Below are 15,621 nucleotides of genomic sequence, written 5' to 3' on the forward strand. Positions count from 1 at the left end.
CCAAACATTTATTATCTCCACTCAGTCAGCACTCAGCAGTGGGATTTTTGTTTATTTTCTAGGGAAGAGGAGGGTGCACTCGGGTGTGCAGGTCATGTTGGGGGATTGACAGCTGGGCAGGTAATTTCACACCTTTCATCTCAAGTGTTATTAAAATTACATTTCCAAACTGAAGTTTAAACTGTGTTCTTCTTCATTTTCTGCTTAAGGTGACCTGGGACCTTTTCTTTGTGGGAACCAGAGCAGATGTCATCCACTTCCTCCATAAGAGATCACACATGCGGGACTGAATTGGATAGAAAGAGGCAGATGTTGTGTTCTGTGTCAAATTGTTATTTGGACAGGCGTGTGATCTACATGGCAGCCCTGCGTCAGAGGTCTCACAGAGGTCACCTCACCCGTCTGTCACCTGCTGAACGGTCGACCTTTTCGGGCCGACAACACCCTCTTGATCCTCATAGCAGAGATCTGGTCTGCCAGCCCAGTATTTTTTTCTTCATCCTTTCTCCTCTGATTGGTTCAAGATCATGGTTTTCTTGCTGTCTGTTTCAGCTGCCTGACTGACTCCTCTGGCTCTGGTTGGCTCCCTTGCCTGCCTCTGTCACGGCTTCTCGATCCTCACTCCCCTGCTGAGACACCTGGTGAAATCTGACCCCTCTACCTGGCTATCATGACTCTCAGTGTGCAGAGTACCTTCTTTTGTTTTAACCATCTGATTGTGGCACACAGGAACCTCTTTTTTTATATTTATACATCTCCCCCCCACCATCCCTTTGTAGAACACAGCATTTCTCAAAGTGACGCAGTGCCCCTTCACTAGGTTTTTCCCCCAAACCTGAAAATAGCATGTTCCAATCACACCAGATTTAAACGATTTTAGTGTTTTTGTCATTTCTTGTTAGCGAAAGGAAGAGCTTTGAGCTGACTGATAGTACGCCTTTAGCCATGTCTGCAGCATTGAGAGGGTTTCCTTGGCTGCATGAGCAGGGCCCTCCAGTTCTTGGGCTTGTTTTAGCCTTAAGGCTGTGGTTGCCATCGATGTTCATTCTTCATGTTACCTCATTTTAATCAGAAGTAGTCAAAAAAAGAATCAATCTATGCAGAGGTCAACATAGAGTGAATGCATTTTTATTTCCCCATCCGTACTCAATTTTATCAATCAAAGTTTAATTAACCATCCAATCAGAGTGGCCAAGAGAGTGGTCAGAAAATATTCATCAGAGTATTTTGAGTTTCTGAGACTTTGCACCTATGCACCTCCTCTGTGTTGCAGGAATTTTTACCAATGGTGCTTCTGCTGGTGCTCAAACTAAATGGTGTCAGAAGACCTGGTCAAGAGCATCTTTTAGTCCTTTTACAGTAGAGGGACTTGATCCCACAAGGGGCTTCATAAACAACTGTTACAGACTTTGTACATACGATTTGACAATGGGGGCTTTGTGAGCAACAATCACGTCAAGACCCACAGAGAGGAGATTTCCCTCTATGAATACTGCTAATAGAAATACCATTATAGACTATAAAATGGAGGCGATGTCCAATAGATGTTTTCCCTGCAGGTCTATTTGTACCATTGACACCCCAGTCTCTGACCTACAGTATGCTCCTGCTCCCCTCTCCCTTGTACTCCACCAGTAGTCTGTGTGATCTCCCCAAAACATAGTGACTTGTTTTCTCCTTCTCAACAAGGTGGCCTGTGCCTCGTAAAAACTGTACACATATATGATAGATATGCATATATTATACATATAGAGAGAAATCTATAGAGTCTGTACGTGATCAGAAAATCGTTTCAAACTGATGAGATAATATATGTTTTTTCTTCATGGTTATTTTTCTAAGTGGCTGAAGATCAGAGAGTTGTCTTATTTAGAGTGTTGAGTGGTGTGATTTTCCTCTGGTTTGTACATTGTGAGAAAAACCCTCAGCAGCAAGTAACATTCCCTGTCTGAAAATATAGGACAGCCCCCCCCAAAAAAGAGCTTTAGAGCAGTTTATGGGAAATAGAGAAGTGTATCCAGATCTATCTAGAGGTCTAGAAAAGATGACATTATTACATTCCTTTCTAAATATGAAAACAGATCAGTTGAAGACCACCTGGCCTGTGGTAACAACTAAGAACAAAGAAAGAAAAAAAAAAAAACATTGAATTTTGCAGCTCACATAAGTAGCAATGAGATTATGTCTGTGGCACTCAGCAGTCAGAAACTTGCACTTGTGAGTGAGGACTATCACTATTAACATCTTAAGTGGAGGTTTGAGTGACTCTGTCGGGATGCATTTCTTTCGTGTGTGCGTGTCGTCGTCGTCTTGTAAACAGAAGTGGTGAGACACTGTATGTGACCGTGACAGCTGATGAAGTAGATAAACAAACACACATTGTTACAGTATAGTGGAACATTGAATTTGACTGTTACTATCCCCACTTCCTCTCCCTCCCCTCATGGTGCCTCTGTGTCTCCCTTATATGGCCAAGTGTTGATTGTTGTATATAAATGTCTTTCCATCTCCCCATCTTCCACAAACCGAGGTGATCCATGCATCATCTTTTTTCGTATCGGCTTCCTCCATGAACCTTTACAGCTCTTGTCACTGATGAAGACTCAACAGATTGTGTGCAACCTGGGTGTTTGTGTTTACAAATGTTAAGAGAAAGGTCCTGATTTGGATTTAAAACAAAGGAGGGACGACAATGCAAACAGACAGAGGAGCGAAAATCCTCTCACTTCACCATCAGGGGGGCGGAGTACGAATCCTCCACTTTCAGGTCCTTATCTACTGAATACTTGAAGTAGGGGGTTCTCCTACCATGAAATAGCGTATATGATTTACATGGTAGACAACATGGAACATTTCAATTGTGCCCATGCATGCTGATTTTTACATAATGTGCCAACTGAAAGTGATGATGTAGGGATAATCTCCTGTTCTCTATGCAGAGCGATTTCTCAACCGTTGTGTCAAAAAAGGTTTAGGAGACACAAGGCTTAGAGGCTGGGGCTGGTTTCCTGGGCTTAGACTAAAGACTAATCCTGGTTGTGAATGACTGGCATCGCACTAAGTGTGAGGTGGAGTCAAGAAATCAAGTCTGCATCTGTGCCTAGAAGCAGCCGCTTAGAGAGACTTGAGTTGAAAGGCCTGTAGATTCACCAGTAATTTTCAAAAGGCCTTCAAAAAAAAAAAAAAAAGTATGAAAAGCCTAACACACATTTTCACTTTATTGTTGTATACAGGTTGTTTTTCTTTATGTCGATTAAAACTTTGGATTAAACAAATCACTGTGACCAATGCCAGAAACATTTTTGTTTGACAGAACAAATATTGTGTTTACTTTTTTATTATTCATTTTTGTATTTAAGTTAGCTTTATTTATTGAATATACCAGTTTGAGACTGTACTATTTGTATAAGTAAATGTTTTGAGCTGTACAGTAAAGACCTAGGAAAAAGTTAAATGTGAGTGTCCAGCATGCTGAATGATTTCTTGTGTGAACGTGAGCTAATCTCCCATGAAGCATCATTCGTCATACATTAATTGCATCTGCATCGTGCATTGTGACGATGTGATGTTGTGTTTGAGAGTGATGTGTGTCTCACTTACTGTGTCCCCTTAGTAGACAGCCTGTGCAGTTTTGTGAGAGTGCAGCATGTTTTTGGGGTTGCTGGTTTAAATGTAATCAGAAAAGAGAGATGTGTGAGTGTGTGCGTGTGTGTGTGTGTGTGTGTGTGTGTGTGTGCGCGCACAACTGCATTTATTGTTTTCTGCGTGCGTCGGTGTGTCGGTATGTGTGTTAGGAATGCACAAGAGAAAAATCTATTTAAAAAAAAACTTTATCAGAGGAAGTCCCTAGAGAAAACAAAAGCGAGATTGAGTAAAGGTTTTGAATGAAGCATGGATTCTCTGTATTGTTTTCTGTTTTTTAAACCTAGGAGGCTGTCCTCAGTGCCCCAGTTTGCTATTGTATGTGCTGTATCAGAATATTACTATTGAGTGTTGGCCAGCTTGTTTATATCCATCAAATAAAGGTGACTTTCTTTCTGTCTCTGTTTGTGATTTTCTACTCAGAGATAAAAAATGTTTAATCTTCACGTCTTTCTAGTACTAATACAAACATGGTAAACTTATTAAATGCATGGTATGACACTGCTGTCAAGTGTAAACACACACATTGGTAATTGAAGTTTAGTTTCAATTTCTGCCAATGCTTGGCAGAAAACACTACATGGTTAGAATAAATAATTCAGTTAGCTAACTTGGAAAAGTTACTCTAAGAACAATGTATTCATCCATTACTGAAATTTCACTTTGTGTGTATAATTGATACTTTCTTTACTTTTGCAAACATTTTGAAGAAAAATGACCAGAAAGTCTTTTTAACGTTCTGTAATGGTGACAGATGCTGAACAATGATGCATTAACAACATTAACAGCAGTCGCCTGCAAAATAATAAGAATAATCCTGAGTATGAAGTCTGTTACCACAGGGCATACAGTATTTATTTCAGCGTTTATATTCTTAAGAAATATATATAAATGTGCACATTGAGAAAGGGGTTTCGACATTAAAAATCTTTCTACATCATGTCACAGCTTTAGTACAAATACATTGTGATTAATATAGTATAAGAGGCAAATACTGTATACTACATGCTTTATGAAAACATACAAGAACAGTCACACAGACTATATAAATTCATGCTGAAAATTCTTCGTAATTAAAGCTGCAGTGGCAACATTGTATTTTGGCTGCGCCAAATGCCAGATACTTAGAAAAACAAACAAACAAACAAACAAACAAAAAACATACTAAATAATCTCGGCTCATTTCCAGCTCAGAGGAAAACGTTAAAACTGGACAGTCAGTGGAATCTCGAAACGTCTTTTTCTTTCTCTTTGTCCCTCCAGACATACGTTGTGAGGATGACTAACCTAACCTTAACCTTTAACACTTTTCAACTGCATCTCACTGTCTTCATCGGTGGACGGACTTTGCTCGGGTCTCACGAGAACAAAGCAAACTCCATTGACTGAGGAAGACAGTGAAATACAGTTGAAAAGCTCCAGTCAAAGCCAGTAAGTGGACCTTGAATTCTGTTCTAAAACATAATTATAATACCCAGGGTGTTTTACATTATTTTTCATTGTGTTTCACTGGTTGTTAACAGGTTGCTATGATAATTTCTCTAACAGAAGGAGAAGTGTGACAGTGATAAATTTCTTTCACAGCATAGAGTATTTTCACTTCATTAACTAAGTGAATGCACAAGATTCACCTGTTTGAACAGTAGCATATGCATTTGTGAAACTGCCATATGAAATGTTTAAGTCCTTTTGGCAACAGATTTGAGCTTTAACGTCCTTTTAGGAAGCTGTTTAACAAACGGTCTCCCCTGTCAGAAAGCCAGTACCCTGCCATGGCTGCCACTGCTCCCATGAATACAGATGTGTAGACCAAATCTCCCTTAGCAGCCAGTGTGGCCAGAGCACAAAGCACCACCCCGAAGAACATCTGCTGCAGTACCTCCACCTCATCATCCTGGATATCCTCAAAAAGACCTTTCTCCTGAACACCTGCGGGGGGAAATGGATGAGCGAGCAGCTGCAATGAGGTTAGGTGTTAGGAATGGGCGTATACATCCTTCTGTGTGTATGATGACTAGGCACTCACTAGGCAGCTGCTTCTTCACACAAACACTGCTCTGGCGAATGAATCCTTCAGCACAGTCACAACGGAAAGAGCCATCTGTGTTGGTACAAATCTCATCGAGGCCATGGCAGGCAAGTACCCTGTCACTACATTCATCTATATCTGAGCAAAAGAAAGAGACGCACATGATATAATCTCATCAGAGACTTGTAGGTTGCGGATGCTCCTCAGTAGCACAGAATTAATGCGTGCTAATCAAATAATACTTAAAATGGTCTCTTATTCGTAATTACCCAAACACTTGGACCCTGTCAGTTTGTACCCAGAAGCACATTTTCTGCAGCGTGCTGGTCCGCTACCCATACAGCCCACACAGGCCTGGTCACAGTCTGAGAAAAGAGTTAGCATGTAAAGTTTTCATTTACAGACTGCACTGTGTTGTCAGCATCTGTAAATGCTATGTATGAGTGAAAAATGCCCCCAAATTCCATCAGATCAGAACGGGAGTAATAGTTTGTGTGGGATTGAAAGCTCTCCAGTGGAGCTATTTAATATATACTGTAGCGCGTTTCATACAAAAAAAGGTTCAATACAATTTGCAAGCAAAAAAGCAAGAATGTTAGAGGAAAATAAAGAAATGTACATAATTTACAATTGATACTGCGGGTGAGGGGAAAATATAGCATACGTTTCTACTTTTCTAGGTTTCTTTATACCTTTCCGAAATACTGTTTAAGCTACTTATTTGGAAAAAATTCTACATTCTGCGGCTTGTTAAACCTAAAGATTTTCTGCTTTTCTCTGTGGGTCTTGGACAAAACAAGCAATTTGAAGACACCCCCTTAGGCTGTGGGAAATTGTAATGAGCATTCGTCACTCTTCTCTGACATTTTTAAGTTTATTTAGTCATTTTGTTTATTATAACTTTATTTAATTCCACCTCTATGGAAAAACATATTGTGCTTTTAAGACCAGTTCTAACCCACTGACCTCTGCACTCAAAGGAGCCTTCTTTATTGAAGCAGTAGCTGTCAGGAGGACAGTTCTCCAGCACGGTGCCGCACTCATCGATGTCTATGAAGTGGATCAAAACATACGTGAGTATTCTCGTCTTATGTCATAAATATACAGTATATGATGATTTCCAGACTCGTACACAAAGCTCTGCGTACAGTACCTACACAGGTGTTATTATGGAGTGTCCATCCTGCTCTGCATTCCTCACACTGGTCATTTTCTGGGCCTGAACACTTACTGCAGGCACCAGGACAGCTGTGCACCTGAACAGCCAGCAGACAACACAGCCAAGAGGCCTGCAGCAGGTTCCTGTGAGGCATCCTTACTCCCATATGTCCCATCTGGTCCAGGAGATAAAGTTGTTTATCTCCTCCGAAATATCACATCCAGGTTTGTTAAATGATGCTTGCAAGTTGGGAGTAATAACAAGGAGCAGAATGTTGCCAGAATAACCACACAAGAGATTTAAAAAAAAGCTTCATTTTTGGGACAATCCCAAAATGTGGCAACCTGGCATTTACTCAAGTGATGTACTTAAGTACCATTTTCAGATAATTTACCTAATAATTTCCAGTTCATGTTACTTTATACAATTTCATTAATTTTCTTTTTTTCTTTTTTTTTTACATCACTGTATTATTTACCTACAGCTACAGTTACTTTTTTTTTTTTTTTGCAGCAATGCTTTTACTCTAGCTAAGAGTCCCGGGACTTCCGCCACCACTGGGTGGCACACAGTGTTTCTTTAGAAACACTAGTTTTGATGGACGGAGACCTTCTCAGTTTCTCCTACACATGCTGGAGACACATACAGTGAGCTGCTGAATATATGCCAGTTTCTGCCTAGCCGTTGCTTGACACTCCCTTTATCAGTCAACAAACATTAAATTCGACCTTAAAACAAAATCTAGAGAGGAGCTCCGGATTTTCTTTACCTCCTTCTAGTGCGTGGACTGACTCCGGACTGTACTTTTGTTCTTAAAGTTTCAGCGCCGTGAAAATCCAGCCGAGACGCACTTGTTAACGTCCCGGACGCCTTTTTGCGTTTGACTACGGATCAGAACCCAAACATCCCGAGCGAGCGGCGCGTGGTCCAGCCTCCCGGCACCGCCCCGACGGAATGTAGCGGCACAATGTAACAAGCGCTTCTCTGTGTGCGTAAACTGACACTCGGTTGCACCAATCAGATCCACCACCCTGCACATTTAAAGATGGCCAATCACAACCCGAGATCCGCTTTGCACAGGAATAAGCAAATTTATTTATAGACAAGTGTGCACAGACCTACAGTACAAGGATATATTAAGTCTGTGGGATTTTAGGTTAAACATTTTGCAACTTAAAGGTTAAGTCTTTTTTTACATTTTACATTTTAGACATCAGTGAGCCACACTGTTACACTGGGTGACATGTTCCTTCATTACAGTAAACATGGGCACTGCAGTTTGCTTCGAGGCCATCGTACACATCATGCTGCGGTAAATACCCACTTCTGCACCAAACCCCCAGCTGAAAACAGTCCTGAACATGTGCTCCACTTTGAGTAACGTTTACTAAAAACTACAGTGCCCAGCTGTCATAGGAAATTCATTAACATCTTATGTGGACGTAAATGACCTTGAGAGTATTGAGAGATAGAATCACGCACTGTTGATTTTGGTCTTTTAACCGGATTCGTTGACAACAACCACAATGTAGACTATTGCCAACCTTTCACAATGTCTGATCTGTCTTTCATTGATGACATGGATGAACATGTCCTTCATGACATTTATGGGTGCTTTAAGGGATTTATCTCCAAGTTTTTCTGAACTCCAAGATATTTTCATGGTGATGCTTTCAGCTAGTATTTAGTCTTTGCTCTCCATCCATCTGAGCCGCCCCATTTCCACCCTGTCCATGTCTTTCCACCTGATCTCCCCGCTGTCCCTCCCGCAATTAGCTCAGTTAGGAGAGCCGGGGTCTGAGAGGGAAGCTGGAACAGAGGCAGCCCCTGAAGAAGCTCTGGAAGATTCCTGTCACTCCTCAGAGGGGAGTCAAATTTCACCAAGAGAAAACGTTCTCCGGCCCTGCCCAGCTGCTTGTCCGCTTGAATGAGGCACAGGGAGGCTGTGAACACGTCAGAGTAAGGGGACCCTATCTGAGAGACACCCTTGTCTTCCCACTTCGTCTTGATCACTTCCTTGTGCTGATGGGCCCATTCCTCTGTTCTCTCCAAGGCTTTGCGGGTCAAAACGACCACAACTCGGTCCCACCGGCTGTTTAGCTCCAGTAGCTGGGAGTACAACCACGGCAGAGGCCCCAGAGTGCTCTGCTCCTTCCTGCTCCACTGGTCCACAGACACATTGAAACCTTGTTTGCAGAGCAGAAAGCCAAGTTGACAAACCGACTCTGAAACAGCATCATCCACATCTGGGGGGCTCAGCAGCACCACGTTGCCCTTTCTGCCAACTTTAAAGAGGAAAAACAAGGGGATGAAAGTCAGAGAGTTGGCTTGTTCCGTCATGACTTTATGTATTTTTAAGGAAAAGTATTTAAAAAAAACCTCACTCTTCACAAATCCACCGTGATGCCAACTCCACACCCACTCTATAAAAGTTAGAAAATGAAGAGTAAATATACATATACACATATACATGTATGTATATATATATATATATATAGCTAAATGACTGCATACTTTATGAACTATTCACACAGCTAGTAAACAAGATTTGGTATTTGAGGGGAATGAAAGGAGGCTTTGTGGTAAGTGCCAGAGGAAATTCAATTCGACTTGGACAATGTCCAAGTCGAATATTTTATCATGAGTTGTTAACAATTTCCAGAAAAGAGAAACTAAACACTGCTCCATCCTCTTCATGTGCTGTAGCCTTTTCCTGGTACTCTCACATATTTAACACACGTAATGCAAAAAAGAAAATAGATAAAACTTACTCTTGACAAAGTCATGAAGTAAATAAAATATGATCGCAGTCAAGCAAACCAGCAGCATAACACCGACAACCAGGAGACTCAAGCGACACCTGTCAGCTGCAAGGAGTACAAAATGAAAACAACATTTATATATTTTGTTTTGTAAATAACGGGTACTGTACATTAGCTAAATACAGTATATCATGCCCCAATCGGTATCAGTGTTTATAAAGACTTACTGTTATTAAAACAGAATGGACCCAGCTCATGTCCCATTCCCGTTACTTTCACCTGCACAAAGGGATAAACATGAATGAGTTTTTCAGCTACAGTGATTTATACCTTAGGTCTCAGGCAGACAGATGAAAATACTTTACCATAACACATGGTGAGAGCTGAAGGTTGATGTCTTCAAACACCCCTATTTTCTCCTGAGGAGGTCACAATTGTAAATTAAGTTAGTTTCTTGAACATGCTGTGCAGCCACACATTCCCCACACCTACAGAAATTAATTTTAAAGCCCAGTGGAGATCTCAAAGTTGCCAATGATACCAAATATGTGAAATATCTGAGAACTGATACTGATGAAGTTTGGGGAGAAATTTGTATAATGAATCAGGCTGATACAGTGTCTATATGTGATACTGTCAGACAGTGTGGATTAAGATGATTTTTCCAAAATTAAAGCATTGAAGTTGAAATTATAGTAGGAACTTTGTTGTTAAGGGTCTAAAACCCTAAACAAACAAGTTGAAAATGAGGAGTACAAGGTTCACTAAGTTTTCCTTACCCAGAGTCCTTTGCTGTTTTGTTTCCATGTGCCATTTGACAGCTGTTGTCTAAAGCCCTTCATCTCCCTGCAACTGTTCTCTCTGTGACAAGGCCACACCTCTCCCTCCAGCCTGCAGGGGGCAGAGAGGTTCCAAGACAGCATTGTGCCATAGGTGGTTTGAGCCTGGCCTACAGACACCGACAGGTTCTGCCACACGTTCCTTTGGGATAAATCTGGAATAGACACATAGGAAACAGCAACATACCAACGGTAAACTACCCAACCCTCACCCTGTAATTAAACCCTGAAATCAAAAAAGGAGACCTTAAGGCTTCTCACCCATGTCTGTGAAGGGGCAGTGTAGAGAGCGCACATACTTCTGATCATACCATGCCTAAAAACCCACAAACACGTCAGTCATATAAATCAGGACACAGCACTGCGGATATGTTAGGTGTAAGTAATCATGCTGTTTAAGTGACAGTACCTTGAGACACATGCAGTGGGTCACAGAGGAGAGTGGGATGGTCATCCTGTTCCAACTCTGTAAAGTGACAATTCAGAGTGAAATTTAGTACGTTTTACTCAACTACATTTATCTGACAGCTTACTTTGCAAATACAGATTTTATATGCAGTAACATATAATCGGCTTATAAAATATGAGGAATTGGGATAGATAAAAGCAAAAATTGGACATTTTGGAAAACAGTTTGATTTGATAGATTAATAGCACTCTTGTGTCTGTGTGTTGAATTAGCACAAGACTGGAAATAGGTAGAAACAACTAGCCTGGCTCTGTCTGAAGTTAACAACCCCCTGGACTCTCTCTAGGCTGTGAGCAGTAACCTGTTGTCTCTCCAGGTTGCCCGGCAGCTAAGAAATAGTCTGGCACATACCCGCAGATACCAACACATAATAATAATACAACCATATAATAATGTAACATTCTGAGAAGAGCAATTCTGCAATGAATACTTTTAACTTTGATACTTAAGTGGATTTTGTTGATAATATTTAACACTGAAGTCAAATTTTACTTGTAATTGCGTATTTTATAGTGTGGTTTTGCTTATTTAAAACAAATGACAAACTGTAACTGCCACGTAATTTAGGCACTGATAACACTAACCTGACATCTCCCATTCTTCTCATATTGGACGCACACAGAGAGGAGGCTATTATTCCTGCCATCAAACTGCAGCTCCACGTAATTGTCTTTGTGAATGGAAAATCTGAGTTTGGGCACTGAAAAAAAGGAAAAGAATAACTGGTTTATTGCCGTAAGACAAACACAAATGTAAAATACCATACGGAAAACCAATAAGTGTGTTATGTGAGGATTTCCTTCTTACCACGGCACTCTTCTACACAATTCCTCAGCTCCTGGGAACACACTGAGGACCGACAATAATACAGTATGTGTCAAGCACTAGTAGTCAGTTAACAACAGGTGCTTTGAAGTTAAACCTCTGAAAGACCAAACCTTACCTTCGTCTATAGAAGGAACAACAACTTCTCGAGTTAGATCAGATTTAGAAGAATAAACCAACACTTTACTGCTGAAGGAAACCGAAAATGGCTCAGTAATCACCATGGATATCTGCTGAAGTCACACACACATACACACAGAGTTTTCAGGACAAGGTGGCTGGAAGTGAGCAGGCAGTATATCCCTACTGACAGTACAGGGTTTGTATTTCAGTACATGGAGGCTACAGTACCTTTGCCTGGTTTTGCTCAGTAAGAGCTGTATGATTGACCTTAAACTCCACCTTCTTGCATGCTGGCAGGGTAGACGCTGTTTGGTAACACACTGTAACAGATGCTGCTTCAACAGAGAAAACATGATTGAATCGACTGAAACAGACATGGTAAATTTAAATGTCAGAGAAGTTCTTCCAAACCCACATTTCAAAGACCGTACCAGTGTATAGCAACATTTTACACAAATACAACAAAATACTGTTGTTTTTCAGTTGATCCTTTTCACACCAACTTCCAGGTTTATTCATTCATTCTTCTAGTAGAGATTTCCCAACATCCCACAACACGCACTTGAACAGCTCACTGTCAGATCTTGGATGCTGTTCAAAATTGTTTCCACCTATAACTACATTGCCATGTGTAACTTTGACAAAGAGTAAAGAAGAAGAGTAAAGAAGAGTAAATGTTCACTGTGATGGGTTGCCTATTACGAGCAAATTTAAAGTCTCTGCAAGTTGACTTTTGTGAATTAGGGAAATAATACAAATCTAGTAGCTGTCTTGATGGCAGGAAATCACTTAAAAACTTCTGGTATACTTTGAGGGATGGTCCATAGTAACGTAACAGCTAATTACTGGATTGGTTAATGGATTTAAACATACAAAACTGCTAGCAAGCAATGACGTGACATAGGGCTGCATGTAGTCTTAGTTTATACCTTTTGGATTCCTCATCTCCTCATTGTCACCCTCCTCATCAAGTCCAGAGTGGCCTTCATCCTCCATGTCGAAATCCGGATGGATGTGGAGCTCTACGTCTATCATCAGACATAATGTACATGACTCCTTGCTCTTTGAGCAGAGCTTGAAATATGCTGTCAGGTTTTGAACATCCACAGCATCATTCTTCACCAGGAGTATCTCATTCTTCATGGTGCATTCGGAGAGACCCTTAAAGGAGGCAAAATGTGTGATGAAAAACAACATTTACATTTCACTGAATCAGTGTGGAGGGCAAATATTTGCTGTTCACAGGCCCATACTGTGATCAACATATGTACAACAGCCCCATAGTGTGACAAGCTGGCAGATGGCTATAACCCTTCATCTGTTGTTAATTAAATGTTTAGGACACATCATACACTAAACCAGTGAGAAGATAAATTAAAATGTCAGTGCAGGCTACATCAGTACTAAAAGGAAATTAAAAGTGTGATCTGTCAACAAAAAGTATATGTACTGTACTAGAGCCCAGGAAATGTCAGCTTCACTGTATCCAAGCAGTGTGCCCTAGAGTACCTGTGAGCAAATGACTTCATCGCTGTCATATTCACAAATCTCCAAACAGCAGGCTGGCGTGTGTAGGGTCAGTAAAAGCCACCAAATGAACCATCCACGAGGAAACATTTTGTCTTAGGACACTCAGAATGATTTGAGCCCTGGGGCATTTTTCTGCATGTCTCTCTCCAAGAGCACATCAAAACCCTTGTTGAAACAAGTCCATCACGACTTTAGATTGGAGATTAAGTTGACGGCATCCTGGAAGACACAGGCATGGCGAGCAGTGAATCGAGACAACCTGTTAGAGCATAGCTGTGGATGTTACCTGGGTTTCACCTTTTCTTTACGGCCTGGGGAAGAGGAGACATAAATCAAAGCTAGTTTAGGTTTTCTGTGACAGTTTTTTTTTCTTTGCTGAAAATAAAATTTGATGCAAACTAGCTCCAACAGTTTTCTGGTGTAAGATTAACTTGAATTGTCAAGTTCACAGATCTCTTAACAGACATAATGACTGGGAACTGTATAGTCCTTTCAGGCATGGTGTAAGCAAACAATGCTACGACAAATATGTATAATTAACGCCATAAATAAATATAATAAACACCATCTAGGTTACTTACTATGTTTGAAGAGTGTATTTCCTCTCCTCGGGATATTCAGCTCTACACCTTGTCAAAGTAGCCTAGGAGTGTTGGCCTCATGTGGAAATTGCACCATTCAGCATGTCAGTGTCATGACTCAGGAAATACCCCTCCCTCTCTCTCTCCCCGTTTCTCCTTGGCTCGCTCTGATTTTGTCCCAGCACAGTCCCTTATCATGTTCAAAAGCTATTAGCTTGAAACTCCCTGCTCTGAATTCATTACAGTGTAACCAGCACTACCTCGATGGGTCAAAGTCCACAACTATTTTTTTAATCAAAACAAGACACCATCCTGAGCAGTGGCTCAAAGTAGTTTTATTCACATACCTGCTTTTTAAACAAAGTCAACACTTTATAGCTGGTTTGTTGGCAGCAATTTGTTATATGTTCTTTGTCTTATGTGGATTTGGCAAGGACTCCTCCTTTTGCAGTTTTCTAGTAAATTGTGCCTTCACAAACAAGTTTATAACCACATTCAAAAGAGTCCACATACCTCTGACCCACACTAACAATGTAGTTCACTGAGGCAGGACAATCCCAGATAAAACACAACCCTGCACGGCTCACCAACTCAACTGGTTTGACCACATAATGTTGAACCAAATACAAAACATGTGTCTGGCTACCAATCTTGAGAAAATAGTTCAAACCACACTTAAAAACAAAAAAACAAACAAAAAAAAAACACACAACCACCTACTGTGTACTTTCTGTGCATGGTTGTGCGAGTGACTATGCGGAACTGGCAGTCAACTTTTCCTTTGTATAAGGATTTATATATTTACTCTGCAAAATGTCAGAATAAAATATTTCACTCAACAGTATTCAACTGAATGCTGCAGTTAGTGGTTTCCAGATGAAGTTATGATCAACTGCCTTTGTTTAAACTAGCTGTGAATAAACAGTGACGCAGAACTATAGCACCACCTCTTTGAACCAGCTCTGCTGGTTATGGTACATACCGTCCATCATAATTACCACTAATATCCTTTCATTTTATTGCAGAGTTCATAATCCAGGATCTTTTGTTTTAAGTATGTTTTTTATATTGTGGTTTTGCCAGTAAATGGTTCAAAAAACCTACATTTTTTCCCCACAACTGTGCAATATGATGTGGGAGATTATGCCCCCCCCCCTTTTATCTCAGTTTAAGTTGTTTCTATTTACTGTATCTTTGGAACAAAACACTTAACTCTCATTCAATGTTCCCCATTACTGATTGGCTTCACAATACTTGCTATATTTGAGTAAACTTTTACATATATTGAAAATAGCAGTGTCAGCCAGGATTCTCAAATGACAAGGCCTGATACATATAAACAAAAAGATTGTTGTGGCTAAACAGACAAGGCAGGGTTAATGGTTATTTTCGATGCAGTCGTTACATATCAAGCACTAAGTGCATGCTAAGTCAACAAGAAGCTGTAGAATTTTGAGTCTAAACTGTTTCAGTAATCTTTAAGACCAACTATGCTGCTACCTAGGCTCTCACAAAACCTGTAGCAATGATGTAGTGTTGACCATGAGCAACTGTTATTCTATGTGGTCGATCAGCGAGCATTATACAGAATGGCTCTCTTCACAGATAAATCATAGACAGTGGGTTGGCAGAGTCACATATAACAACGTCATTCAAACTAGA

The 15,621-nt window shown here is 40.6% G+C and overlaps 2 protein-coding genes across 8 annotated transcripts; both read right to left on the reverse strand.

The window, feature by feature from the left end:
• Nucleotides 1–4,468: 4,468 nt before the first annotated feature.
• On the reverse strand, nucleotides 4,469–7,702 carry LOC120782964 (protein disulfide isomerase CRELD1). Of its 3 annotated transcripts, none has more exons than XM_040115567.1 (6): nucleotides 7,600–7,702; nucleotides 6,825–7,005; nucleotides 6,638–6,721; nucleotides 5,941–6,036; nucleotides 5,669–5,809; nucleotides 4,469–5,571 (listed from the first exon to the last, which is right to left on the reverse strand). In XM_040115567.1, the coding sequence occupies exons 2-6, from the start codon at nucleotides 7,003–7,005 to the stop codon at nucleotides 5,351–5,353; spliced, it is 723 nt and encodes a 240-aa protein (XP_039971501.1). In that variant the 5' UTR covers nucleotides 7,600–7,702; the 3' UTR covers nucleotides 4,469–5,350. The 3 variants fall into 3 exon arrangements, with proteins under 3 accessions (XP_039971501.1, XP_039971504.1, XP_039971503.1); XM_040115570.1 differs by having other exon boundaries at nucleotides 6,825–7,034; nucleotides 7,600–7,692; XM_040115569.1 differs by having other exon boundaries at nucleotides 6,825–7,069; nucleotides 7,600–7,692.
• Nucleotides 7,703–7,922: 220 nt separating this feature from the next.
• il17rc (interleukin 17 receptor C) lies at nucleotides 7,923–15,565 on the reverse strand. Of its 5 annotated transcripts, none has more exons than XM_040159480.1 (15): nucleotides 13,960–15,565; nucleotides 13,358–13,597; nucleotides 12,778–13,009; nucleotides 12,077–12,183; nucleotides 11,844–11,958; nucleotides 11,708–11,749; nucleotides 11,485–11,600; nucleotides 10,841–10,897; nucleotides 10,693–10,747; nucleotides 10,372–10,586; nucleotides 9,958–10,011; nucleotides 9,820–9,871; nucleotides 9,602–9,697; nucleotides 9,215–9,253; nucleotides 7,923–9,115 (listed from the first exon to the last, which is right to left on the reverse strand). In XM_040159480.1, the coding sequence occupies exons 2-15, from the start codon at nucleotides 13,463–13,465 to the stop codon at nucleotides 8,508–8,510; spliced, it is 1,896 nt and encodes a 631-aa protein (XP_040015414.1). In that variant the 5' UTR covers nucleotides 13,466–13,597; nucleotides 13,960–15,565; the 3' UTR covers nucleotides 7,923–8,507. The 5 variants fall into 5 exon arrangements, with proteins under 5 accessions (XP_040015414.1, XP_040015417.1, XP_040015415.1 ...); XM_040159483.1 differs by having other exon boundaries at nucleotides 11,844–11,955; nucleotides 12,077–12,180; nucleotides 13,358–13,689; XM_040159481.1 differs by having other exon boundaries at nucleotides 12,077–12,180; nucleotides 13,358–13,689.
• Nucleotides 15,566–15,621: the final 56 nt, after the last annotated feature.

Source organism: Xiphias gladius, chromosome 21 (genome assembly GCF_016859285.1).
Source record: "Xiphias gladius isolate SHS-SW01 ecotype Sanya breed wild chromosome 21, ASM1685928v1, whole genome shotgun sequence".
NCBI lineage: Eukaryota > Metazoa > Chordata > Actinopteri > Istiophoriformes > Xiphiidae > Xiphias > Xiphias gladius.